This window comes from Prorops nasuta, unplaced genomic scaffold, assembly GCF_024137725.1.
Source record: "Prorops nasuta isolate Cenicafe-Biocafe unplaced genomic scaffold, Cenicafe_Pnas_1.2 PNAS00050, whole genome shotgun sequence".
Lineage (NCBI taxonomy): Eukaryota > Metazoa > Arthropoda > Insecta > Hymenoptera > Bethylidae > Prorops > Prorops nasuta.
This window is the reverse complement of record NW_027116847.1, coordinates 582815-609978: the sequence shown is the minus strand read 5'-3', so window position 1 is coordinate 609978 and position 27164 is coordinate 582815. Positions and strand designations below refer to the sequence as shown.

General features: G+C 35.8%; 4 protein-coding genes and 1 non-coding gene across 6 annotated transcripts in view; 4 read left to right on the top strand and 1 right to left on the bottom strand.

The window, feature by feature from the left end:
* Src64B (Tyrosine-protein kinase Src64B) overlaps window positions 1-11966 on the top strand; it is a 35439-nt gene extending 23473 nt beyond the window's left edge. Inside the window, exons 2-7 of one of the 2 annotated variants that reach the window (XM_066744851.1) lie at window positions 4204-4427; window positions 4741-4875; window positions 5451-5661; window positions 5846-6099; window positions 6430-7140; window positions 7221-11966. In XM_066744851.1, coding sequence (XP_066600948.1) covers window positions 4385-4427; window positions 4741-4875; window positions 5451-5661; window positions 5846-6099; window positions 6430-7140; window positions 7221-7435 — 1569 coding nt within the window. In that variant the 5' untranslated portion in view covers window positions 4204-4384 and the 3' untranslated portion in view covers window positions 7436-11966. Of the gene's footprint in view, window positions 1-4203; window positions 4428-4740; window positions 4936-5450; window positions 5662-5845; window positions 6100-6429; window positions 7141-7220 lie in introns of both variants that reach the window. The other variant, XM_066744850.1, reaches the window with a different exon arrangement.
* Window positions 11967-12114: 148 nt separating this feature from the next.
* LOC136784274 (oxidative stress-responsive serine-rich protein 1) lies at window positions 12115-17986 on the bottom strand. The gene is made up of 3 exons (XM_066744854.1): window positions 17928-17986; window positions 13892-13963; window positions 12115-13059 (listed from the first exon to the last, which is right to left on the bottom strand). Exons 1-3 carry the CDS (start codon window positions 17969-17971, stop codon window positions 12378-12380), a joined length of 798 nt encoding a protein of 265 aa, XP_066600951.1. The 5' UTR covers window positions 17972-17986; the 3' UTR covers window positions 12115-12377.
* On the top strand, window positions 15144-15215 carry TRNAD-GUC (transfer RNA aspartic acid (anticodon GUC)). Its single transcript has one exon. It is a non-coding gene; the product is annotated as a tRNA-Asp (tRNA).
* LOC136784275 (UPAR/Ly6 domain-containing protein crok) lies at window positions 17921-20315 on the top strand. The gene is made up of 3 exons (XM_066744855.1): window positions 17921-18059; window positions 19180-19347; window positions 19676-20315. The coding sequence occupies exons 1-3, from the start codon at window positions 18005-18007 to the stop codon at window positions 19888-19890; spliced, it is 438 nt and encodes a 145-aa protein (XP_066600952.1). The 5' UTR covers window positions 17921-18004; the 3' UTR covers window positions 19891-20315.
* Window positions 20316-22381: 2066 nt separating this feature from the next.
* On the top strand, window positions 22382-26846 carry LOC136784176 (serine-rich adhesin for platelets-like). The gene is made up of 2 exons (XM_066744693.1): window positions 22382-22634; window positions 22697-26846. The coding sequence occupies exons 1-2, from the start codon at window positions 22415-22417 to the stop codon at window positions 26515-26517; spliced, it is 4041 nt and encodes a 1346-aa protein (XP_066600790.1). The 5' UTR covers window positions 22382-22414; the 3' UTR covers window positions 26518-26846.
* Window positions 26847-27164: the final 318 nt, after the last annotated feature.

Sequence of the window (27164 nt, the reverse complement as noted above, 5' to 3'; positions counted from 1 at the left end):
AAGCTGGGAAATTGAAGGTCTATTTAGAGTATATCAGCTGGTACACACACATTGGGACTAATTGTTCGAGGACCAAGAGCCGATGTGTTTTGTCTTTAAGAGAGACTGACTGCATAACTGGTGGACAGCTAGAGGCGTTTGCTGGCTCATCAGAGGTTATTGCTTAGCCGGAGGCGTAGCTGATTGCGAGGGACTGCAATTTACCTTTGTCCCTTGACGACTGTATTCATTGTACGCAGAATCGCGTCGCATCCGCTTTATTATCCAACATTAACGGAGTTTCCTACCTTCTACTCATAATTTCATGTGAAAATCTACATGTGGTGCATCTATTATAATATCCTGATACCGCCAAATCAACCTCGCTATACTATTGCCTCTTTATCACACGAGCACGCAAATCGATGAAATTTATTCACGCATGCACGTTTTGCACATTTTTATATCTCTTATCAAAATATCTTATCGATCCAACCTTTTCTTTGAAACAAATGAATTATTTCAAGCTTATATAGATCCATGTATATATATATATGGGTTCTTTTAATTCGCTGTGAAAAGCTGTCAGAGATGATTGGTAAGAAATTGTTAATCACATGTACTTTTGGCAGGATATATGCATTTATCATAGTATAAGTGGTGACCAGAAGCAGAATTCAAGAAGCAAACTTTATCGGATAATTCCGTTGTGTAAGGCGAGTGAAATAATGGCACTGGAGTACCAAAGTTATACCTCCACATAAAGATGCAGAGCTTCTAAATCGTGCTCGTAAACACCTCTGGCACAACAAGAGGTATTTGCTGCCTCAACTTATACAACTTACATTTTTTCAAATACCTCGAAAAGAAGTTTTGCAGGCTTTAAAATTCTAATTTCTTTGTGTAGGCTACAGAAAAGTTCAAGTATCTCGTAAAGTTTCACGCTGGAATTTTTTTAAAGCGGTTTTCACGTTTCTCATCTTCGAGATGTTTGTAGTTCTCTAGAAAACTTGGATAGGATCTCAGTTTCTCTCTCTGACCGAAAGTTGCATGCATATAAGCCGCGGCGGAGACAGATATTTTTCTTTCGCTTGGTTTTTATATGTAGGTATTGATAAACTTTGGTTTCCTTAGGGTTTTTCAGCAGCTGCTCTATAAATGCTTTTTTCGTCAAGGCTTAAATTTATAGAGTGGAAATGATTATCACTCGAGTATACATATATATATATATATATATATATATATGAAAGGCTCTATCAGATAGAGAATAGACGGAACACCGTGGGATATCGATCGACTCCAACAGGGGTGAATTTGGCAGTGTGTAGGTGGTATTCTGTGTGCCCGAGCAGCTCCTTCTCTATAGCTCCATGGGGTTCGCTTGGTCTGACGCTTCCAAATCCACTCTTACCAAATATTCTACTCGAATATTCCAACTGACAACCTTCCTTACTCTTTAATTAAAAAGCACTGCTTTTCTCATAACGAGCAACCCATGAATTTCCATCAACTCTCTAAAACTGAATACAAATTTCATTTAGCTCTTCCTCTAATATGATGCCATAAGCTAATAAACACTAACACAAATGAATTTATACTTGCTATCCATTTAAAATATTTGCACTGACTCTTTTTACCTAAATATGCTCTGGTGAACAATTATTATTTATTTAATAATGTTTCTCTTTTAAAAATATAATGTTATTATACGAAATTTGATGCGGCAAATGTGATTTTTTTTTAATCTTTGTACAGCGTAATTTTCAGTTCAGAGGTTATCACCATCTACGTCAAAATCCATTAAATCTATACAAAGAAAATAATTTTTCCGCAATGCGATAACTTCTCATGGCTGGGAAAGCATTTGGAGCAAAGATTTTCTATTAAAGCTAAAATAAACATACATCGAGTATGGAAGACTAATATGTAAGACAAATGCTTAAGTTGTGGAACTTATAAATCTTATGATAATTCTGCGTTTAAGTAAAGTAAATAGAGTGGTGTAGCGATAAATTAAATGGTTCTGTTCAATAGAAGCAAATTCAATCCAGGCATTTGATCTTTAAATTATAGTCAGAGAGATCGTGGGAAGGAAATGTTAACGAAATTTGAAAGCTGTCAAAAATTCAGTTACCAGCTTTCAGACTATAAGGGGAAGGGGGCTGATATTTAACGTCAGACGCCACTCCCAGAAGGGGGCGAGTGTGATTTTAGTAGATTACGAGTACCCCTTTCCCGAGGAAGCCCACTTTCTTTTCTGGTGGATCGATATATTTTAAACAATTGTACGTTTTCACCGTTAAATATTTTTCCTCTTGAATAACTTCATTTTAATTGCTGCAAACAAACCTTTTGTAAATTAATAAATAAACCATTGCACTATCTATCCCCATTTATTTTTCTTACGTTGCAATTGAATTTCCTAATAAAGAATTCTCGAATTTTAAAGGAAACAAGTGAAAAGAATGAAATAATGCAATTTGGGCATACTATTCAATTATTTTTTTTTATTGCAAAAGCAGAATCGATATTTTTAAAACTCACTGGTATTGTCCAACAATTGTCCAAGCAATCGTACGGCTGAGCTCATTAAATTTTTAAGAGGTAGGTAACTGGTTAATTTTGAAATTATTAGAAATACATTGTACATTGAAAGTCCGTTGCTGGTTAAGCAAGGAATAAAACTCTTTCAAGTCTAAGGTAGCTCGGTTGGAAGTGGTGCTTGACGAACTCGTAAATATTTGGACATAAATCAATTTCCCGCATTGCTTTTGATGTTTTCAGCTCCGCCACTCTCCCAAGAAATTACTTCTGATCCCTATTATTAGAGAAGTATTCGTCATACTCGCTATAAAAGACGTTCGCAAAGCACTAAAATGAATATCTGAACGAAACAGCGCGAAAGTCAATATTTTTTCTATAATCTCTCCTTATAGATTATTATTCCTGGAGCAAGCAGCGTGTATTTCATCGAAGGACATTGAACATGAAAGACGATTGATATTAAAAATATGTAATATCGAACATTTTTCTATCAAACTCGTCATCGTTTTAGTGCAGTCTATTTGATTGACTATTATAATATTTTGGTATTCCGAAACTTTTACAGTCCTTTTGATAAGAATAAAGTTGTCAGTATCTTGTCTGATGCTCCACTTTTCAGATTTTTCGACACTTTCCGATAGCAAACCTGTGTTGCGCCCATGACCTTTTCAGGTTATTGATTGTTTATTAACGAATGACCACACTCTTCAGTTGCATCTATTCTACTAGGAATTTACTATTTTCCTCTCTTTCCCTCAGGCCATTGGAAGAATTGAACGTTAAAGTTCAGAGGAAATATTTGTTTACTTGTCTTAAACCTTTTTTTTTCTCTTTATATCTGATTTGATTAAAGTTACTAAAAATTGATGTTTCGATCGTTTTAAGTTTATAGCAATTTTGAATAATCGAGCGTAAAAAAGGGGATGCGACATGCTGGTGCAAACTCCTATGCTTAGAATCTTTCGTTTCTCGAGAGGCCAGTATAGAAAGTGCTCTCGAGGGTCTCCGAGAGAAATAAAAACTCGAGCTCAGGATTCTAGGAGACGCTAAGCTTAACGCTGTTTGCATAAATTCACTGGAAAGTCTTGTCGAAATATCATATCGTATGCTTGAATAAATCTTAACCAGTAAATTCTATTTTGAAATTCCATCGAGATTGAATTCAATATTAAAGAAATTTTTCGTGCAATTATATTTCTCTCGATACATACAAGATAAGAATCCACTTTTGATAAAATAAGAGTTTAGTATTACGTTTGAAAGCATGCGTCTGAAAGCCAGTATCTTTCGGTCCGTGAAACGAAACACCAGTGGAGAGATCGAACAAAAAGAAAAGATGCTTGGTTTAAGTTCAGAAACACTCGGGCCAATGAACAGGGACACTCCAGTCAGAATTCAAAACAGGCTCTGTTAACAGCGTTAGGTTCAAAATTACGTAACAAAATATCTCACAAGCACACTTTAAAGCTTTCCTAGATAGACACTATGACACATTTAAGTGCTTCACAACTGATTATAATGTATATCAAGTGTTAAAACACCTATTATATATATTTTCATATATTTCAGTCGTCTTAAATATTCAGTCCAATAAACAATCCATGAAAAATCTTGCAAAAATCTTTGGAATTAATTGAAATTTAATCATATTAATTTGCCTGTTAAAATTGTTTGTTGCAGTAGTGAGATCCGGCGTTTCGAAAATGGATAGAAGGGAGAGAATTTCAAAGTTCGATTAAAAAGAGCGGTGCTGTTTGAAAGTCAGTTTACGCGATGGAGATCTTTCGTGTGGATTGCACCAGAATAGGAGGTGCATAGAATCGTAAACGACAACACGAAGGGGATTGAAATAAAAAACAAAATGGGAAAGTGTTGCAGCAAACGGCAGGAGCCTCAGCCTATTGGTAAGCTGTATCGCAGGATGCAAATAAATGTCTTAAAGTTGCTTCACAATGAATTTCTCCGTGCAAGAAAATATTAACTAGAAACTTTCTTGCTTCTTACCAAAAGAAGAACGTATTGAATTTTTTAATTGAATCTTTATTATGGTTTTATTAATTTGCTTTATTCCGCAGTGAACTGTAATGCCTGTATTTAGAAAAGTGAAAGCTTATCACAGAGAATTTCTTTAAGGATAAATTAGAGCTTACTGATTAAAGGCTTGGTATTGCTTAACAAGCTGAAGAGAATTGAAAATTAACGTGAGATTCATTTCAGGTTACAAGAAAGCAGATGCAGGACTGAGCTCATCGAAACACAGCAATGGAGGCTCTTTGGATCGGTACACCGCAGACCCGAATCAAAGAGGCGTGCAAGCCAGAGCGGATATTATCCGCCCGAGGCCTACACCTTGTAAGCTACAGATTCAGCATCAACCCCGTAAAACAAGCTCGCCTGTCGTTGTGTCTGCATGTGTGTAATTTATATGTTCTATTTATTTGATTTATTAAAATCCTTCATCACTCACCACACAGTCTTCGTATTTTTATATATATAATTTGATTCGCACTTAGATGACCATCAATGCTATTTTATCGAGTCATTATTTTTCGTAATTGTACATATTAATAATTTCATTTCTTCGTGGCATTTAATTTTGCACGAGGTTTTGCTCTTTGCCTGTCGATGTACTGAGAAATTGACGCAAAAAAGTTTCAATTAGAGCAAGCAGAAAATTTATATAATTTCCTGTATTACACTTTGTACATTCATTATCTGCATTATTAAATTGCAGTTTAAATTATAGTCGTAGTAATAGGGTAATTTTTAATATTTATATTCAGAGCGTTTTTTCTTATAATCCTCTTCTTGTAATTTAATAAATAATTACAAGAAAGCTGCATCTATTTGTTAAGAAGATTGTAAAAGGCTTTGTTTTTTCTCTCGACTGGTGAGATTTTTTTAATTTGCTATTAATCCCTTAACAGCACATTCACAAAGGGCAAACAAGATCGTGGTGGCTCTTTATAATTACACGGCTCGCGAAAGCACGGACGTCAGTTTTGTGAAAGGCGACCGAATGGAAGTTCTAGATGACTCCGAACCAGACTGGTGGAGGGTGCTGCACCTGACAACTTTACAAGAAGGCCTCATCCCCTGGAACTTTGTTGCCGTTGAGCGTTCCGTCGAGAGCGAAGAGTAATAACTTGAAATCATCTCTATAATTTTTCTTAATTAATTCGCTGTTTAGAGACTGATCAGACAAATGTTTGAATCGACTAATGAAAACTCTGACAAACATCTGATATTCTATTATATATCTCTTAAAACAAATTGTCTATCTGTATTGTCAAAAGTTTAATCATTGGTACTCGTTCCACAGTTGGTTCTTTGAAAACGTTTCACGCAAAGAAGCTGGAAAATTGCTTTTGGTGGATGAGAACCCTCGTGGGACATTTTTGGTACGACCTAGCGAACATAATCCGAGAGGATACAGCTTATCGGTGAAGGACTGGGAGGAAGGAAGAGGTCACCATGTTAAGCACTACAAGATCAAGCCGCTGGACAATGGTGGCTTTTTCATTGCCACTAATCAGACATTCCCTACATTACCTGCCCTTGTTATGGCGTACAGCAGTGAGTATATTCTTCAAATTACTACCACACACTGCAAGTCTAACAAATTTTTATTTTAACACGAAAATTTGTGGTCACTGTGTACAGCTAGATTACGATACGTGGTGCTTTCATTACAAATTTCTTCAAGTATAGTACATGTTACAAAGTATGATCAGTTAAAGGAGTGAAATTGTCGGGTAGGATTATAATTATAAAAATTTACAATGGAAAAAAGTCGAATCATAATCAAAGTGACCAGCAGGTTTAGTTTAAAATAAAACTTGTGGGTTTACAGTGCAGACTCTTTTATAATTTCTTAAATTCTCTGAATTATTTTGAATTCTGCAGAAAATGCATTGGGCCTCTGTCACGTACTTTCGAAGCCATGCCCTAAACCACAACCGGACATGTGGGATCTGGGCCCAGAATTGCGTGACAAGTGGGAGATAAACAGGAGCGAGATCCAGCTGATTCGAAAATTGGGTCATGGCAATTTCGGCGAAGTTTATTATGGCAAATGGAGGAACAAAATCGAAGTGGCCGTAAAGACCCTTCGTCCTGGTACCATGTCGACCGAGGCGTTCCTGCAAGAAGCCGCGATAATGAAGCAATTCAGACACAGACATCTAGTAGCTCTTTACGCCGTTTGCTCGAAGGAAGAGCCTATTTACATAGTGCAGGAATACATGTGTAACGGAAGCCTGCTTGATTTCCTGCGAACTGGAGATGGCAAGTATATGCAGTTCGAGGATCTGATTTACATCGCTGCACAAGTGGCTTCTGGAATGGAGCATTTGGAGAGCAAACAACTCATACACAGAGATCTTGCTGCTAGAAACGTGTTGATAGGTGAAAAGAACAAGGCAAAGATTTGCGACTTTGGACTTGCTCGGGTAATCGAGGACGATGAATATTGTCCGAAACAAGGGAGCAGGTTCCCTGTCAAGTGGACAGCGCCGGAAGCAATCGTCTATGGCAGGTTTAGTATTAAAAGTGATGTCTGGAGTTATGGAATTTTGCTCATGGAACTATTCACGTATGGACAAGTACCATATCCTGGTGGGTGAACCTCTCCTGATTTCTATATACGTCTCTGTAGAATAATAATGTCGATCGTCTAATCGAATCTTTGATTACAGGAATGCATGGTCGAGAAGTGATCGAGCACGTAGAAAAAGGTTACCGAATGCCTAAGCCGCCCAACCATCAACTTCCAGACAACATTTATCGATTAATGTTACAATGCTGGGATGCTAGTCCTGAGAAACGGCCCACGTTCGAGTTCCTCAATCATTACTTCGAGTCCTTTAACGTTACTAGTGAAATACCATACCTTGAGCCACCGACGGACTGATATACAGCCCACATTCAAAGCCACATGGTACCACACAGTCATTTTCACCCAACGCACATGAACTGTGCTATGGAGTTTTATGGTATTTACTGCTAAAGCATCCATTCAAGACCTAAAATCGCAAACGATGCTTATGTAAAATCATGATAGATTTATCATAGGGACAAGAATGACGATGAATCATAAATTTACGGGAATCACCATAAAGCTGCCAGGATTCTACCAATTGTTGTTAAAACTTATAAATTTAGTGACCATTTTGTAAGTGGTTGACAATTATCGGTGTATTGTGACTGACTTGTTGAATATCGTATACTAGAGCATGACTACTCGTTAAATTAAGATTTTCAGAACCCCTTTGTGCCATGAACTTTTACGAATTTAAATCTACACGGAGCAAGTTTTCCATGACCGTAGAGAAATGCTTTGTGATCGATCATCAATCATAAACGACTGCCCAACTTGTAAAAAAACTGCAAATTAAGCAATTCATACATCCTACTGTAAAAGATTTTTAGGCATCTCTTTATTACTGATATACGAGATTTTTTTATTATTCGCAAGAATCTGGTATACAATTCATGAAATCGTAATTTTAAGCTCTCTAAGCATTAGTGTGAATAGATGAGTCGAGAGCACTAAGTGTAGAGTTAACAGCTGTAGGTTACACTATAACTGCAAGTTAGTTTATTAAGATAGGGTTATTATAACGTAAATGAAGAGAAGTGTCATTTATCAATTCGACAATTTCTCAATGATCTCGAATCGGCTTAAGCCGGATTTTCCTAAATCCAATTCCTAACAGCACAAGATGTCCATAATTAATATTCATCGATGGCTCTGTGGATGCGTTTTGCTTTATTTGTGCTGTATAGGAGCAGGATAGAGTCCTAAAAACCGGGTAACTTGTGGTGTTTTGCACAAAACAAAATGACCTTAACATGAATTAATTTAATAGCTCCATTCATCTCACAGACTCAATTATTTCACACAATTCTAGTGTGCAACATCCATGCATCGTAGTATAATTTATATCTTACGGACTTGAGAAAAATACGAAATAATTTATTTAACTTGGTTCCCGTTGATTGCTCTCTGTAAGATGAAAGTGCTATATTCAACATATTGGATTTTACGTATTCAATTTCCTTCCAAGAGTCACGAATCTATCGAATGCTACGACGATTTAAAACATTGAATTTATTTTCACGGTTGAAGAACATTCACAGAATTTCTAATTGAATATCGAATGTACTAGTTTAGTGAAGGGCAGAATAATGCGCGCGCGCGTGTGTTTATGTATGCATGATGAGAGAGAGAGAGAGAGAGAGAGAGAGAGAGAGAGATAATATTTAGTGTAGCTCCATAATATAAGAGCGAGAGGGTTAAAAAAGTTACTAGTAACGAAATAAGTATGCACTGTGCAACATACGTCACAACAAGTTGATTCGCATATCGGTGTATGTTAAAGAAAAACTTGCGACTGTGCTAATAAGGAAAAACGATCATAATTTAAGATTATCTTAAGGCATCGATGTTACTCGTACAAAGTGTCTGAAAAATTGTAAATTTTCTACTAAAATGCAAACGACGGATTAGTTTAGGTGCTAGAGATAAGTTTTCAATTAGAGATTGAAGTTTTTTGTTTAGAGTCGAAAGTAAAAGTAGTCCGATGTTTTCCCTTATATATTACGTTAAAATCTTTCTAAAAGGCCCTTAATTCCAAAAAAGCTGCCGTAGTTGTTGTTCCAGTAAATCACATTAAAAAAAAAAAAGTAAAACTAAGGTCTAATTTAGCATAAAGAATATAAAACGCTTGAATACTATAAAATTCAAGCATAATAATTGCAATTGACTAGATAAAAAGAATATCGACATCATTTACTACAGTTTTTGCTATGAAAATAGTATGTAATTCGTTGAACATACTTTATACGTTGAAAAGTCTTTAATCAAAAAGGATATGTGACAATTTATAACAAATTGTTATACATCCTTTTTTTAGGGTTATCCAAAACTGTTTCAAGAGCATAAACCGTTTATACTCTGCATGTTTTTTTTTCACGCGCATTTTGCTGTGGATTTAAGAAGCAAAATAATACAATTTAAGATCAGAGAAACATAAGAATTATTGCTAAATATTAGAAGTTTTTGAAAATAAATTTTTGATATTTCCTTAGCTTTACTATTCATTGAAGGGAACAATAATCGTTAAGACTAAAAAAGTGCGTAGTCGTAAATTAACGAAAAATTCGGCTGAGAATATTGGTGCCAAATATTGGCGTAGAGCTTTTTTTAAATGTGGTTTATACGGAGATATATTTTCATGGTATTTATCGAGTAAGTTTTAGTCAATCAAACACGGGAAAATGCACGTGAAACAACGTCATATTCATATATGTAGATTATAGAGAATAGTAAGTATACTACGTCCAATAAATTTTTCTATGAACGTTTTTATACCGATTAGAATGTTATTGCGTTTATTCGTGGAATTATTCTGAAGTCTTGGTAATTAATATTTTTCGCTTATTGTTACAATTGGTGTAATTTACCGGAAGTTCGATTTAACAAGGAAAACAATTTGATATATTTTGAATCGGCTTAAACTATTTATATCGCGAATTAAACATGAACAACTTTACAGAGTACACCACAGTCTTTTTAAAAATTTACTGACGGTGTATAATAAAGCAAATTTATTATATATATATATAAATTAAAAAAATATGTAGTATATAACTCCATAGAGACTTATAACCTTGATAAAAGGTATTTCGAATCCTATGAAATAATGTGTATACCTACGGATAAATGTTTTAAAACATTACGGTTATCCCTGGCAATATTTATTGAAGCAATTTGTTTTTATAGCTGTTTAAAAATATTTACAAAAAACGTTCAGGCGAAAATGTACACGAGAATTTGATTTATTTATAATAATGAAACTTTTATAATATTTTAAGTAACGTAATATTCTGTATATTATTTAATTTATTGCGTTAAAAAATTTACGAAACGATGACAATATTATGAGTAACTATCACTTTTTCTTGTCCGTCTATTCTTGCTGTAATGAATAATACATTCATTACTGCAAAAATGATATATTTGTCGAGTGGGTGTAGGACCATAAACGAGACGCTAGTCTTTCATTAAAAATAATCATGAACACTGAATTCCACAAGAATAGGATCTTCATATTTTATTAATATCGTGTATAATAACTATTTCTTTGTAATTTACAATTTTTCAGTCATATAAGTGCATTTTCTTTTGTTTCTACAATAGGAGAGTATTTCGGTTATCGTCCAGTGGTATCCAGCATCTTCAATCTGTGCGAAAATACAAAATTAGATGCGCGCGGCTATTCCGAAATTAACATGGTGCCCAAAATAAAAATGTTATGCTTTGTATCTTATTACCAGATTATCGCATTACGCTCGTATGACAAAAGTTTTTAATAAAATACTTCAACATAAATAGTAGTACTTAGCCGTAAAATGGTTGTAAGCTTTTACAAGGGAATATTTATCACGGAATACGTTACTTAAGAAAATCATAATAAAAAAGAGATCGTTATAAAGCATAACATCGTGAATTGACTGTCTTAACTGCCACTATTTAAAGTTTGCCAACATATAATAATCATAGTGACACAATAGTTTTTGAATTTGACATCTGCGTGTATTTTTTGTTTCTTTCAAAAAAAAATCATATAAGCTATTTGCATATTGGAAAAGAAGTGAAAGTTATCACCGCTGGCATCAACCGTACTTAAAGCAAACGAGAGAGAGAGAGAGAGAGAGAGAGGGGAAAGGTGGGACAGATTAATGATTAGAGCATTATATGATCCGATGTAACAATAGCGATATTGACTTTTGTTATTTTGAAGTCTTACGCCTTCCGTGAGTGAAATTTCGTTGTGGTTCCGCCTAAGTAAAATTGTAATCAATCTGTGATATAGAAACAGACCTCATCTTTTGATAGCCGAATTCAAGTACTGCGCGGCGGAGCTACCACGAAATCATGAAGATGTAAGAAAGACGATGATTCACCGCAATTGTTGGCGACAAGTCGACATATGATGCGTACACACTCATACACACAGACACACCATATAGTATAGGGATATTTTTATCCTATATTCAGGCTTTCGTCAGAGTCCTCCCTGTACACCGCGTGTCAATATGGTTCACTCCTACCTAAAGTAAAAACAATCAATACTGTCGTCATTGTTTATGTACCAAAGCTTATTATTATTAAATAACTTAATAAATAATTTGTATTATTACATTAAATATTGTAAGTCTATGCAGATAAATATATTATGTATCATATTAAAGCAGAGCATCATTTTCTTCATCCAATCCTTTAAATTTCTTAATGTTAATTTACAGAATGCTAAAAGACTAGGCGGCATATAAAAAAAAGCAGTTTTCTGATCTCAGAAATTTATTCTAGGACCAATTATTTGCTTGTGATACAAAAATTGTTAAATAAAGACATTCAGTCTTCTTTACAAACTAAAAAAAATACATAATTATTTTTAAAAAGTTGATTGACAGTTGGTATAGAAAGAAAGGAAGAAAAAGAAAGAAAGAAAGAAAGAGAGAGAGAGAGAGAGAGAGAGAGAGAGAGAGAGAGGGAGAGAGACAGATAGACAGACAGAGGAAGAGTGCTATTGACTTGTGTTAATTTATCAAAAAAGCGATACCTGACGTATACAATTTCAAATATTTGTATCCAATTTTATAGATACTTGGTGCGTCGTCGTAAAACCAAATGATTTTTAATAAATATAACTTTTATACAAAACTAAATAAAATTTTTAGTAAACACGGATTACTACTGATAAACGAATCTTTCAAGAAATATGCATACTTAATCAACTTGTAAGTCCACATAAGAAAAATCACCCGATTTCACCCATAGATTACAATTAAATGTACATCATCTCTGCCATATGAGACATCTTCTTTGGAATATGAACATATTCTTCAAAATAGCTGGCTAGTTCGTCAATAGTAACATCGCACGAAGGCGGTGATATTCTTGCTTGTGCTGAACAGGTATTTGAAGTAGAGGGCTGACCTGACAAAGTAGATGTTTCAGATTGACTACCTCCTCCACCTGGTCCTGGCCCCCTCTTTAAACTAGGCATTGTGTTACTACGTGCTCGTTGAAAACTGCTAGCTTGGTAATTGTCTTGAATGCTTATATCATCTTTAATTTGTCTAACATCTTGATTAATATTAAGCGCCTTGAAGTCCTTAGTGACAGAACCATGACCAAATGTTTTACAATTCTTATTGGAAATACTGAGCTTGCAGGCTTCTTTGAGCAGCAGACCTGATAAATTATCACTGAGACAATTGGTACCAGGACTATTCAATTTTAAAACAGCTTCCTTAATAATTGTGTTTTTCTTGGATTTGTCAAGTGCTCTTTCATTTTTCGAAGGTTTGAAATTCGTTGTGCTTCTTATTCCCCAAGGAATAACAATTGATGGTACTGGTCTGTTTGGCATGGATCTTCTTCTAAATAAAAAACTGCTGTCAGAACCAATGCTTTTACTGGCTCTAAAAGGATTTGTTGTTGGTGATTTATCAGCTGGTGTGATACTGAAAGGAAAAAAGAAATTGATTATTAACTGAATATAATTAATCATTGCACTGAAAATTTGAAGATTAAAACTACTGTAAATCTTGAGTAGCTTAATACAAAGTAAATAATACAATGATGCAAGCTTCCCTTTACAAACAACACATTGATGTCACTAAACTTGATGAATCATCAGTTTGTAAGACCTTGAAATGATGATTATTAAATACCTTCTCTTTCAGATTACACAATCATTTAAGTTGTTATATACAAGGTAAATGGAATTTTGTCTAATAGTTTTTTCATTCATACAGGGTTAAATATTTAAATTCCATAATGGAAATAAAAGAATTAAAGATAATTGAACACTAAGAAAAAGATACTTATTTAATTAGTATTACTCAGTATATCAATACAGAGTATATATTTCATCTATAAAAGCTTTTAAAGTTTAAGTAGAGTAGGGTCACCAATTGTAGTTGACAGTAAAGTATTTTTACACAATAAAGTGTATATTTAGCATACTAAAATTTTATTTGAAAAATCTGGCACTTGGGTTAAGAAAAATATTTGTAATGCTTGAATCACAGAATTTAAAGAATATTTGACGCCACAGTTTTTTCGTTCAACGGAGAACGTGATCAAGTAACTAGAATATGCAAAGACCTTGACCGAGAACAAAAGGAAAGTAGTCGTTAAATAAGCCGTAAGATCGGTCGATATATTATAATAAGGAGACTACGAAAATGCAAACTGAGAAGAAACAGGCAAATGGATTAAGAGAATAGCTCTTTTTAACTAAAAACCAAATTTATATAAAAATAGACATTTTTCAACTTAATGCTTGCTTACTGTGGGCAACTTGACGACAGACGATCAATTTCGAGCTTTTCCAAACTCGCCGGCAATGCTTCGTCAGCCATGCTTTACGTATTTATAGGATCGTTTTTCACGAAGAGTTAAGCATTGTATTGTTGTCAAACAACGATTTGACAGAAGGAAAATTCCAGAAGAGTGCTGCGCGTCTTGTTAAATAGGTTAGGACGACGACGCAGTATATCGATGGCCTTAGCACTCTTTACTACGAGCAGTCTATTAATTTTCCAGTTACTTTCACTTCAGTTTTAAAACTCACTAGTTTCTTGAGTATTGATCGCGTTTTTGTCAACAAACATTGACATAAGTTGATCCTAACAATGGTCGCTTGACTACTAATCACCCAATTTCGATGATACGTAAATAAACAGACTTTTGCGCGTAACTGCCATTTTCTCCTCTGCTCCAACCGGAAGTCTCAACGTGAGATGGCGTTGCAGTCAATCATGGCGCAATGCCAAGCGTATTTAAACATTCTAGAAATACTAAAGGCAACATTCAGATCGTGACTACAATTGCATACACATTTTTATGTCAGCATTTCTCCATAATTCATTTTGAAATACGTACTAAGCGGTAATTCATATTCCGTTTATAGGGTCTACTATCTGCAATGTTATAACGATGTATATCTGATAATCCATAAAGATATTGAACCACAATTTTATTTATTAATATGATGATTCAACGTTCCTTAATCGTCCTTCATACCAAACATAGTTTATATTTAGACGTGCACTACTTGAATAAAGAACAATCCTAATAAAATACTATGAATGGATTTCCTACTTTATTCTCCTCTGTATAACTTGCTGATAAAAAAATGTAGCTTAGTATTATAAAAACCAAGTTTCATTTATAATTCGGTCATTGTCAAAAAAACGCGTCTATTTATATTTAATAGATGTAAGATACAATTAAATAATTCTTCTACTTAGTTATAATATAATTAAAATAACTATCTTATAGGGTGGTACATATTATTATTATGACACCCCAAGGAAGTATAGAGTGTAAAAATTAATTTATCTACGCAATCCTAGAGGATTCCAATTGTTTGCATAAGGTTTTTTTAAGTACAATAGAAAGGAGATTAAAAAAGGATTCGTATAGGAAATGGCATCCTTTATAATTAACGATAAAACACATATTTTGTTATGTCTATATTCTAAGTGCATCATACTGTATGGGGTCATTCATATAGCTTAAATTAGAAGAACTAGCATAGTCCTCGATAGTATAGTGGTTAGTATCCCCGCCTGTCACGCGGGAGACCGGGGTTCGATTCCCCGTCGGGGAGGTATTTTTTTTCATTTTCTTTAAGCAACTCCCTACCAAGGAATACCGTCCGTTAAAATTTGTTCAGTCATTTGTTACTTTTAATTTATAATTTATATAATTGCAGCTACTTTTATTTATTTATTTTCCTCCTTTTTTTTCTCTTCATTATCTACTGTCGATAAAACATTGAAGACTTTCTGCGAAATGTAACAGGAATAATTGTGTCGATAAAGGGAGAGGAACTTATTTATTTTAATAATGTTAACTTATATCCTAGTTGGATGTTTAATTTTCTTTTATAATATTAAAAGCTCATATGTGCAATCTGCATTTATTAATTTGAAAAGAAAAACTCTTTGTTTAGTTTTCTTGAAGAAAATCTTGACTAATCTTTCACAGCAACATTTGAAGAAATTATATATTCATACATATATATTATATGTAGCCAGTGAGAGAGTTTTGTAGAGAAGGTATAAGATCAAATCACACATGCACATATACCATATAGAAACAATTTATTATTACACAATTCCCATATGATAATCTTTGTTATATAAGAAGAATGGTTGAAAACATAAACGTTATCTAGAAATCAACCACCTCTATATATATTTAAATATTTCTCCCCCCTTTAATGATCCGATAAAGGACGCGTTTATAGCACACCACAATCGCTACAAGTGTGTCATGGACCAGTAATGTCGCTAAAACGCGCCGCTAAATATGTTAACACGATCTATGAACCGCGAATAGTGTATAGGTACATTGCAAAAATAATCTTGAAAAGAAAAAAAATAAAAACGCACGATTTAAATTTATTACATATTTTCCTCGAAATATTGAAAATTAATTTATAATATACTTAGCAAATAATTAACTTCTGAAATACTGCGATGAATTTGACCAATGAAGTATTGTATAATAGAGTAGCAGATGGCGTTGTATAAGTTTAGGATGTAAAGAAGAGTTTTGTAGATTTTGAGACGAAAAGGGCGAAAAGAGGAATTTGCGAAAGGTGGAAGCAGACAACTCGTGATTGCAGAGAGGGCCGAGGGGCTTCGTGCATGCCGCATATACGTGCAATGTGTAGCAGAGGTTTCGTGACGTTTAACATATCACAGGAAAAGGGATATTATCCACTCAGCGTGCTCCAAACCGTCACTTTATGCTCCATTTGAACGTAAAGCTCTCCGTACCACCCACGGTGGTTCGCTATTCAGCGTACGGCCCTGCCTCGCTAATCTTTCTAGACAACTTTATTTTTCTTTTATCTAAGGGGGAGGTACTAAATTAGTTCGATGGCTAGGTTCTAATCTATGCGCGCGCCTCGTCGTTTCATCCTCCGTTCTTTAAATTCTATTACACAAACATACAATAACAATTAATACGAATTATCACAACAATTACATTTCCATACTGTCAGCTTTAGCATTGGCCTTAGCCATCGCGAATGTACATCTATTTCACATGATACGATAATTTCAATTGACACTGTACTTATATACAGGGTCTCCCAGTTAAAACGTTCCAGGATCATAGTTGCAAGAAGAGGTTTATCTCCGTAATTATTATATACAGTTATCAAAATTTTCGATAAGATCTTTTTCAATGCATTTTGCAAGACGTTTTCAAAAAGCCCGATGAAAAATTTTAATATCTTTTATAATTACGAAGATACGCATCTTTTTGATTTTTCGAGAATTTTTAACTAGTGGACCCTATATATATATATATATATATATATATATAGATGTATTATAAAAGCATGATTTCCTGCATTCATTATATCCGTCTTCCTTCGGATGATAAACCAGCGTGTTACATCTACTAAATAGTAATATATACATTCAGACTCGTACCGAACCGTGAATAATGAATTTGCCGCTGCAAACGAAATCTACGTGAAATCGTTGCGAGGAAAAGTTTCGCGGAAAATTGAAGAGAATTGGGTTACACGCGTGCTTTTAGCAAAGTAATATGTTATTAGGAAGCAGACTTCTCGTGACAAATTGCAAAGGATCATTAAAGCTCTCTTAGCACATTACAGCAGCAGAAATCTAAATTTCTTGGAATTTGAACTCGCTCATTTTCAACAATTACCTACTCTCCTCCTTGAAACAAGATCGTTTCTATAATAATGTCTACTATTTACAAAATATATTCGTTACAAGTATAAATCGTAAGGTGAAGTTACAAATTCAATTATTACATCGATGAATCGTTGAGATAAATACATTATAATAATCGACGAACGTTTATTAATATAATTGCATAATAAGAAACACTCTAAGAGGGTTATGTAATTTTCTTTGAGCGGTCATTCGTATCTGCGTTATTATAAAGAGACTGCGTAATTTGATTTATATTGAAATTACACGTCTGGACAGCAACAGCATCATTAGAAGAAGAAGAAGAAGAAGAAGATGAAGAGATGACAATATAAAAGCTGCCACTGACGGAACTATGTACCCCTCCTCTATCTTCATTGCTTACATCGTACTCTGTTACTCGAACCCGCACAATCTGGTATCCACCGTGCACATCGCACACACACTCTCTCTCTCTCTCTCTCTCTCTCACTCTCAGTTAGCGTAGGCTTGCAATCGGTCGTATCAAGCAAGCGAGTAGCGTCAACAGTGCTACCCGAGCTCTCGAGGCCGTACGATCGGCCCCATCGAACCCCCAAAACTTTCTCTGCTTTACCAATTTTTACCTCAAAGGCACTCGTCACTCGACAAGGTCACATACATCGAGAGACAGTGTTATCTTCCACATTAGTTCGCAAGGCCAGTAACACGAAACATAAACATGAAGCACTTTCACGTGTTGATCTGCAGTGTCCTTCTCCTCTTGTGTTTCTATGGTGAGTGTAGCCTTTAGTCCATCAGGATTCTTAATAACCTCGGCAGAAACTTTGCTGCAGAGTAGTATTGTCGAAATAGTGGGCAGATTAAATAATAATGAAGATTTTGTATTTTTATCGATACACGTATACGTTTAAAATCTCCGAATAAATAGCATCCGATGTTTGAATGGATATTTTCTTTCTCGGTCCGGCCATTGCGAGCGTTAAAGAAATCGATGATGAGGCGTACACACGCAGCTACCCCTTCTCACGCATTGGGGTGACTAATACTCGCTATAATACGAAGCGAGCTACCAAACATTTCACCTTCCACTCTTAAACGCTACAATTTAGCAAATTCTCTTTTTCATCGAGTTTCTTTATATAACCAGAGCAATATTGCCATTTTAACACAGTCCATTGGAGCCACGCACGAATACACCGGATGTGCCTATGATGCAACAAAGAGGAGCGAGATGCTGTGATACCCGGAAGCTTCATGTCGCCGCAATTTTTTCCAAGCGACGTTACTTTATAGATTTTTACCAAATTTCAGTCGACCGTTCAACGAACCTCTCCAAAATATCATACGGGACAATTTTAGTCGTAGAGAAATTTATAGAATTTTTTAAAACTCGTGGTAGAGTTTAGAGGGTGAAAGAGCGTAGAGAAAATATGCATCTTTTATCCTGATCAATCGATCCTGAAGAAAATCCATAATGAACGGACCGTTCATCACCCGAATCCTATCAGATTGCTCTAGATCTTATTTCAGTAAGGCCGTAGATTTTTTGATGACGAATAACAAACTTCTTTTCTATCGACGAATCGTTAGTTTTCTTATCTCCCCTCCAGCAATGACCCCGACTATCAAGTGGTACAGTGACGAGAAATGTGCTGTACATAGTTCGGTCCATTGCCATAAACCGGATAAATCCGGTAATTTCGGAAGATCTCGTCCTAAAAGTGTCTATATATATATGTGGGTATGTGTACGTGTATGTGTGAATATAATGTATATAATGCTGGATGTACTTACCCAGTCGTATACCGCGACAGTTCTATATAATACACATAAAGGGCTATAGAATTGCGAAAATCATTTGGCTAATGAGATGATGTGTTTATATCCTTTCAGGTGGCGATGCAATGAAATGTTATTTGTGCAACAGTCACAATGACAGTCAGTGCGAGAGTAATCCTCCACCGGAGTCATTAAAGAAGGATTGTTCGGATCTGAAGGACGGAGCGAAATACACAATGTGCCGCAAAATCACGCAAGTCGTCGAATTCAGTGTGAACGGGCGTCAGTATACATGCTATAATAATTAAAGTCTATTTTTTAACACGGCATATAGGGTGTGTCGCTTGACACCCCTCAGAGGAAGGACATCGAAACTGCATTTATCTTCATTAATATAAGAGATATCAATATTTTTCACACAAGACCTCTCAAAAAGTATTTTTTATATAAATTCCAAAAGGTTATACGTAAAAAATTGATATCGCTTGCAAGTTACGAAGATAAATGAGATTTGATACCTCCTATAGAGCGAAACGAGCGAAATATTCTGTATTACGAATGTCTTTGTTAAATTGAAAACTATTGATGCAGATATTTGTTTGGTTTGTAGTTCCTGCGAATACTCGAATTATCCGAGGTTGTGGGTGGGACGAGTCACATTACAAAGGAAAATGCTACCAGAGAAGTGGATTTGGAGGTCGACAGGAGGTTTGTTCGTGTTTGACCGATTTCTGCAACACTGCGACACCTGGTAGTTTACCGCCAAAATCGCTCATTTTCACCCTTGCCTTCGGTCTACTATTCTTAGTTTTACCAACACCTTAGTAGGTAATCGGCTCCTCTTGTCGATTCTGGAAGGCAAATTTTCATCCGATCGAGAGAAACAATCAATACGAATGCCTGATCTTTTTTCAAGAACACTAGAATATAGTCTAGTATATTAAGCTCCGTACGTGCTGCTGGCAGAAGTATCCCTAACAAAATGAAAGAGCTGCGACTACGAGATAATTTGATTTAAGCATTTAGGCGATTAAGGGATAGATGGCGAAATGTTAATAGATAATTAAGTGCAAGAAAAGCCGTTTTCATTGATCATAGTTTATATATAGGACAATGTAATTCTATTCTTTTTCTTTTTTTTATCCCTTTGTTTGTTCTTCTTTTAACGATGGCGTGTTCTACCAAAGATTTCCAGAGACTGCTGACTTTACATATAGATATTGCACCAGTGTGTGTAGCTTCTTCTCTTGCTCGGGTCAGCTTACGCATACTTTGTTTGCTCAGGAACCGAATTGAGAATATTAATAGCCAGCAAGATAGGCTTTGACACGTCTTTATACTATAATATAACAGCCCAAGCCTCGATCAAGGAAAAATTAGAGCGTATTGTCGATAAGCAAGCTAATGGTCACTGCTAGTATTCGAGGGGAAAAATATATATATATTTTTTTTTTAATTGGAATTGCTTAAAATGCGATAAGAATATGATATAGATGTGTATGCATGGTGACGCACGAAGCGACGCATTGCACAGGATAGAGTTTCAAATCCGCGCGAGCGCATTAAAATCCTATTGTGTTCATCGGGCTAATGATTGTTGTAATAGCGAGCTTTAGAAGAGCACTTTATGAAAATTAAATATATATATATATATATATTAATATATATACTATGTAATTAAGTGTATACCTTGTTGAAAGTCCGTAAATTTTTAGCCATTTACAATTCAAGTGAAATATGCACAATGGCATCGAATTCATTGTACAGTCTTTCAACAGACCAGTGAAATAAAAAGGAGAAGTCGTATTATTGTCACTTGATTTTTTACATTCTTTCATTCTTCATTAAATCCTAGTCAAATGAATAAAGCTGCTGTATTATTAATAATTGTATATGGAAGGGCTCACACACAATTAAGAACACCACTTTTTTCAACATAATATCCATAATTGATGTGTAATTAGAAAATAGTAATTTTAGAATTATCAATTTACGAGTTTATTTGGTTTAATGTTTTTTGTGAAAATATTAAAAACAATGGTTATATTTAGTAATGAAGAACGATTCCTTTTTTATATAAAAAATTCAAGATATATATTTTATGTGGACGGTTATTAACTGAGATATTCACCGTATTGGATCAGACATTTTGAATTTTAACGTTCTAAAATTATATTACAATTTAATTTATTAAAACTCGAAGAAGGGGTTAATTTATCAAAATTGAGAATACGCGGCCTTAGCTTCATTGTACAATGATGACACATAATTTTTCCATGGTTATAGACATTTTTACACTGAGATAGGGTTAACGTAGATACTCTGCATATAATACAGTATATCTATATAGGATATTTCAAAAGTAGATGTGCGATGCAAAACTCCTGTATATAGAAGGATTGATTCTGAGTAAAAAATTGTTATTAATCTTACAGATTTAGCCCTTGTGTAACAAGTTTTTGCCGTTTAATTTTTTTAAATAGGGGGACTAAGACAAAGCAATTCTATATATTTCTACGCAGAATTTTGTATATTCAGACTATCGAGTCGATATTGTTTTATGAAATTATTCTCTACATCTGGTATGTTGATTTGCTCATTATTTAACTGAGAAAACCGAATAAAGTTAAGGGTGAGGACCATCATGCTCGACTTGAGAGCTAGCCGAACAAAAATGGTATAGTTTTCGTCCCACGAACTATATGATTATAACCGGGCTAGCCCCAAATCGGGCTTGAGCCTTGATGGTCCTCACTTTAAATTTAAAAAAAAAATGATACTCGCACGGTTATTTCTGTTCTACGATTATGCTCGAGAAACAAATGAAAATACGATTAAAGGGAGATAGAAAGAAGAGGAGGAGTCACGAGGAGCCAGCAAAGAGAGCACGGCAAAGCTATGTCTCTTGGTATCTGTTTTAATCGTATTTGGCATTTGTTTCTCGGGTAAAACCGTTGAATTCCAGTGTAATTGACAAGGTATAGCCTTAATTGATCTTTCTTATATAAAATTTGTTCCATAAAAGAGCTTCTTACTCTCTGAAGATTTATTATTGCAAGATTAGTAGATAATCATGTAACAAAGATTATTTAAAAATATAATATTTTAATAAAGATTGATTAGGTGGAAAAAAAATTACTTCTTATAAGGTCAGGTTAAAAATAAATTGACAGCTGGCCATGTAACTAAAAAAAATAGTTTTGATAGAATGAGATTTTTTTCATGAGTTTACGAGAATACAATTGAACGGCTTGTTGAAAGAAAAAAAATCGCTAAATTTCTCGACAGGAATCAACCATATCAGATAGCAGGCAAGCAAGACAAATTTGATCCAGACATTAGTCGGATCATGCACTCAACGACTGCACGGTCGAACCGGTCATCTCTACAGTCCCCAATTCCAAACCTGCCATCCTCAACAATTCTTCACCTGCAACAGCAACAGCATATCATTTATAACCCTGTCACGTCCATATCGTCTCGTGGTACAAGTATTCATCCTCAATACATTTATCCTGCAGCACAAAGAAGTATCGTCCAAACGAATTCAACTGGTTTTCCCGTCAAAGGTTAGTGCAAATAATATCATTGACTGGTTCTGTTCAACTCTTCTTCTTCTTAATATATGCAGGTAAAGTCAACAATAAATGCCAATCAAATCACAAAACAGCAGCAGCAGCTCGAGCACAACAGCAAATCTGTCAACCTCTCCTACAGGAACATTATAACGTACAACGGATTCCTTACAATCAGAAACCGGTCGTTTACTTCGATCAAGTAGCTAATAGTAATCAACTGAGCCATCCCTCAACTTCCTTTTTGATGACCTCGTCGACCTTCACGCATGGAGCATTTCCCGCAGATAGCTACTGCAACAATTCGGAAGTAGCATTGATACCGCAGGCATACTTCAAGCCTCCTGATCTACAAGGATTCTGCTTAATTCCGGACCGACAAAGCACTCAACAGCCACAACAACCGCCAAGCGCATATTATAGTTTACCAGCTACTGCCAATGCTAACGTCACGACTCTCCAATTGCCGAGTCTCAATCCATACGCGACAATAGCCAGTTTTTCAAATAACCATATTGTTCCAACAACCCAAAATCTCCAGCAAAGCCAATTGCAGTTAAGCAACCCAGTAGCAGCAGCGGCAGTGGCGCCACCATCAACAACCTCGACACCACCGCCACCTATCGGATATATTTTCGAGGGACATCAGAGAGAAGAATCTACGACCCCTGCAGCAAATCCTGCGATAATAGAGACATCGTCTACTTCTAAATCTATAAAAGCTACATGGACGCCTAGCAATATAGTGAAAATTAATTCAACTAATTCTGAATTGTGCAATGACTGGCCATCTGCGAGAGGCAGAAAAAGTCCAGATCTTCTCGACTCTTTATCCGCGAGTTCATGCAATTACAAGAATAAGAATGATGTATTGACCGAAGATCAGCAGTCCTTCTTATACAAGAAATCGAGAAAACTCCAGGATTGTCCGTTCTCCGATGACTCCTTGACTAATTTCGATTTTACCATAGAAGCTGAGAAAATGGTTTCTGATTTAACCAAGGACGATACGCCAGCAGGAAATGTGCAGAAATCTATGAAGGAAGGCGAAGAGAGCACGTTGCTCAGCGGTGCTGGCGATAATATGTCCAACAGACACAATTGGTTCAGTAATTATTGCACAGATTTCACTTCGAGTAAATCTGTTCAAGCAACGCAAACTGAAGAATCATCGCGTATCGATGATTGGTCCCATTTACCCGAGTTGATTCGAAAAACTGCTTACCGGGGATGCGCTGAAGCCGAGAATATTTTGAACTCAAGGGAAGCATCGATGCAAAGCGATAATGGAACTACATTCTGCAGACTTAGCAATCTATTATCTGCTACGAAAACAGCTATTACTAAATCATCCACCTGCTTTCCTATGTTTACCGGTAATCATGTACTAACTATAGACTTGATTAATGCTTTACTGCGTGTCAGCAATGGTTGGCTTATATTGGACAATTACTTGAATAAGCAGCACTGTCCTAGCCTTATCGAGAAGCTCGAGAAACAATTGATCGAGTCATTTCACCTATGGGAGGAATCTACTCACGAATTGCTCAATCAGATTATAGAAACATTCACGAAACTGGACGAGAATAGCGAGGAGGAGCAAAAGGTCGTGCAGACGTCTTCTGAGTTACCAACTAATACTTCTTTCCCTGGTGATGTATCGCTTTACACGACTTGCGATCTTTTTGATTCTCGACGAGTCATCAACACAACGGCATCCGGAGCTTCCAAGAATATATCCAATTCGAAAGCCAATAGTCAACAGCAGCAGAGTTATAACCAAAAGGAACGAAAATTACGAAGTAAGTGGACCATTACAGAGAACTTGAATTTTCCGATCGATTGTCCCAAACCTCTGTCCGATATTTCTGCAGACACTGCCGATGTGGAAAAGCACTCAAGCAGCAAATTTCGAGCTACCTGCAAGTACCTACCGATCACAAGATTCGACACTGCCAAGCAATCCCTCAATGCAGAGTTCTTTCAGTTAAGAAACAAGGTTATGGAGAGCGATGCAGGTTATGCCATGTCGAAACAACAATGCAGCAGCAGGCCACCATTGAAAGAGTCGAGAGTGGCAGAAGTGGTGTTCTCGGATAACGAGCACTCAGCAACAACGGGATCCAGCAACGAATCGTTAAAATTTAGCTGCAGACCACTTCAAGAAGCATCGATTCTCGACAGTAGTTACGAGAATATTTACGCCCAACAGAAATACACGTCAACCGCAAGAATGGAGAAAACACTAACGACAATAGCCGATCCAGTTTATTTGGGATTGAACTGTAGTGCGAACGCTGCAGTACCGACCGGACTGGAGAGTCATTATCCTAATTGTTCCCTCTATACTGAGGTTAATTGTAATTTGAGGAATCTTGCCTATCTGGATCAGGACTACGACAACGAGAATGGGAAAACAATAACGATGGATCCGTTCTATCTTGGAAAGCCGATCAACGATCAATTGGAATTGACCGGTGTACCGAGGAACAAGGTGACTTTACTCAGTCAAATTGAACCGAGCACATCGACCGATAAGAATACAGTGGAAATGACTGCCAATTTATCGGCTTGGTTCGCTAGCATAAGAAATACTGGAGGGACATCCCAGCAGATACTGCCAGTGGCGGTGAATACTTCTGTTCCTTCTTCAACCCCTCCTCCTCCTCCCCCTCCACCACCTCCTCCACCGCCACCCCCTCCTTCACCCGGATCATCTATTCCTCATCTAAATTCAAGGATCGTTGATGCAAGCTTTCCACGCTTATCCTGCATGATACCGTCGCAACAAGTAGCCTGCATGAATACCGTGATGGATCCATGCACGCGTTCCTTGTTCCACCATTTCAATAATGATAACCTGCATCAGCTGCAGAGCTTGCAGAATATGAGTGCCGTTCAGAACGCAACTTGGAACACTTGCAATTCTGCTGTCTGTAATCAGGTTCTCGAAGAGTACGATAGTTCTGAGGATGTGCGTGTCTACATGAAACCAGGTAGCTACAATGTCCCGAAGAAGAGACACCAAAAGCGGTCGAATCGCTGCTGTAGATCGGACAGAATGAATTCAACGCGAAACTCACGTTTTAACAATCCTAAGAATAGTCAGTGCAGCAAAAACCTGCTTTCATCGAGCAAAGAAAAGTCTTCGGCTGCTATAGCGAGCAGCAATTCAACGCAATTAGGAACGTGTCCGAAATTGTGCATCGGTTCAAGTGGTGGTTTAACGACTACTAGTAAAACTGCGCTTTCCAACGTATCCTGCGTCCCGTCGCCGAGCGCCTCTCCCGGAAATTCGCCAAGATTTTTGAAAAGGTCCATCGGGTCTTTTAGCGATTCTCAGAAAGATGTCGCCTGGGAAGCTGCTTGCGCATCCGCAGAAATTCTCCTCGAAGCACTGCACATGAAAGATGCAAGCGCAGTTGGAGACAATTTCGATAATAAGCGTAAAGATGGAAAATCCGAAGGTAGCAATAGTAGTTTGGTTATATTAGAGCAGGAGATTACGCAGCGGAATAGCAAGGATAACTCAGTCAAAGAAACCCCGGAGCATGAGCATGATAATTATGCCGAAGCAGCGTCTAGCTATGAAGCGTCAGAGGATGATTCAGAGTCTAGTTGTAAATTATCGGGTAGAGCTGATTCCTGCAATCAGCTGGTCGATGACAATGATAAAAATACAAAAACCAATGTGAAAACAGATTCCTGGCTGATCAAAACATTAAATTATGCAAGTATCCTTACTAAACATAAAAAGTGTAAAATTCAGTCTGACTTATTGGCTAGTGCGGAATCGTCGAATAGTTGTTCTATCGCCGATGACGACCATGAATCATTGATAGAAGCGACAATAGTGGTCAAAAAGAAAAATCGGTAGTTTCGATAGTTATATTATACATATAGTATCCAACTGTCGAAAACTATCAGTAGACTTTTTAAATATACATGTAGACATTAATCCTCTGATAGATTCTATATTATAATATATATTCTTTATTAAATATTTTTTATTGCTTAAATAAACTTATGTTAGAATTTAAATTGATTACACGCAATACGCTACTTATATCCTTCTTTTACTTAACAAATTGCCCAGTCATGGAACAATTGTAATAAGTAGTACACAATACTATAACTTATATGGCTCAAAACTATTTCGTTTTTTCAAGCAGAATAATAACTTCTATTTTCAATTCTGTGCCTTTGATATCATAAATTGCAATAAGCAAAGCTTCAGTACGTTACCAATAATTACTAGATTCTTTTTAATAATTAAAAAAAAAACAATTTTTGTTGGATGAAATAAGTCTCTCCTATCTTATATACCCATTATAATTAATTTCTAAATATTAATTTTAATTTATAAGATCAACGTCACAAACATTACATTCGACTGATATAATTTATTATAAATTGATTTTATAAGGGACTGTTTGTAATACCAAGTTGCCTAACAAATGGAGGATATAATGTTCTAAGAATAAAAAAATATATTATCACGCATATATTTACCTTTTAACTTGT

Coding starts and splice junctions, on each gene's coding strand:
- LOC136784274 (XM_066744854.1), bottom strand. CDS start 17,971: ATGTGGAAGATAACACTGTCTCTCGATGTATGTGACCTTGTCGA. Junction 13,964..17,927: donor GATGTATGTGACCTTGTCGA/GTGACGAGTGCC, acceptor AAATACGTAAAG/CATGGCTGACGAAGCATTGC. Junction 13,060..13,891: donor CTGTCGTCAAGTTGCCCACA/GTAAGCAAGCAT, acceptor TTTTCCTTTCAG/TATCACACCAGCTGATAAAT.
- LOC136784275 (XM_066744855.1), top strand. CDS start 18,005: ATGAAGCACTTTCACGTGTTGATCTGCAGTGTCCTTCTCCTCTTGTGT. Junction 18,060..19,179: donor TCTCCTCTTGTGTTTCTATG/GTGAGTGTAGCC, acceptor ATATCCTTTCAG/GTGGCGATGCAATGAAATGT. Junction 19,348..19,675: donor CGAATTCAGTGTGAACGGGC/GTCAGTATACAT, acceptor TTTGGTTTGTAG/TTCCTGCGAATACTCGAATT.
- LOC136784176 (XM_066744693.1), top strand. CDS start 22,415: ATGCACTCAACGACTGCACGGTCGAACCGGTCATCTCTACAGTCCCCA. Junction 22,635..22,696: donor AACTGGTTTTCCCGTCAAAG/GTTAGTGCAAAT, acceptor TAATATATGCAG/GTAAAGTCAACAATAAATGC.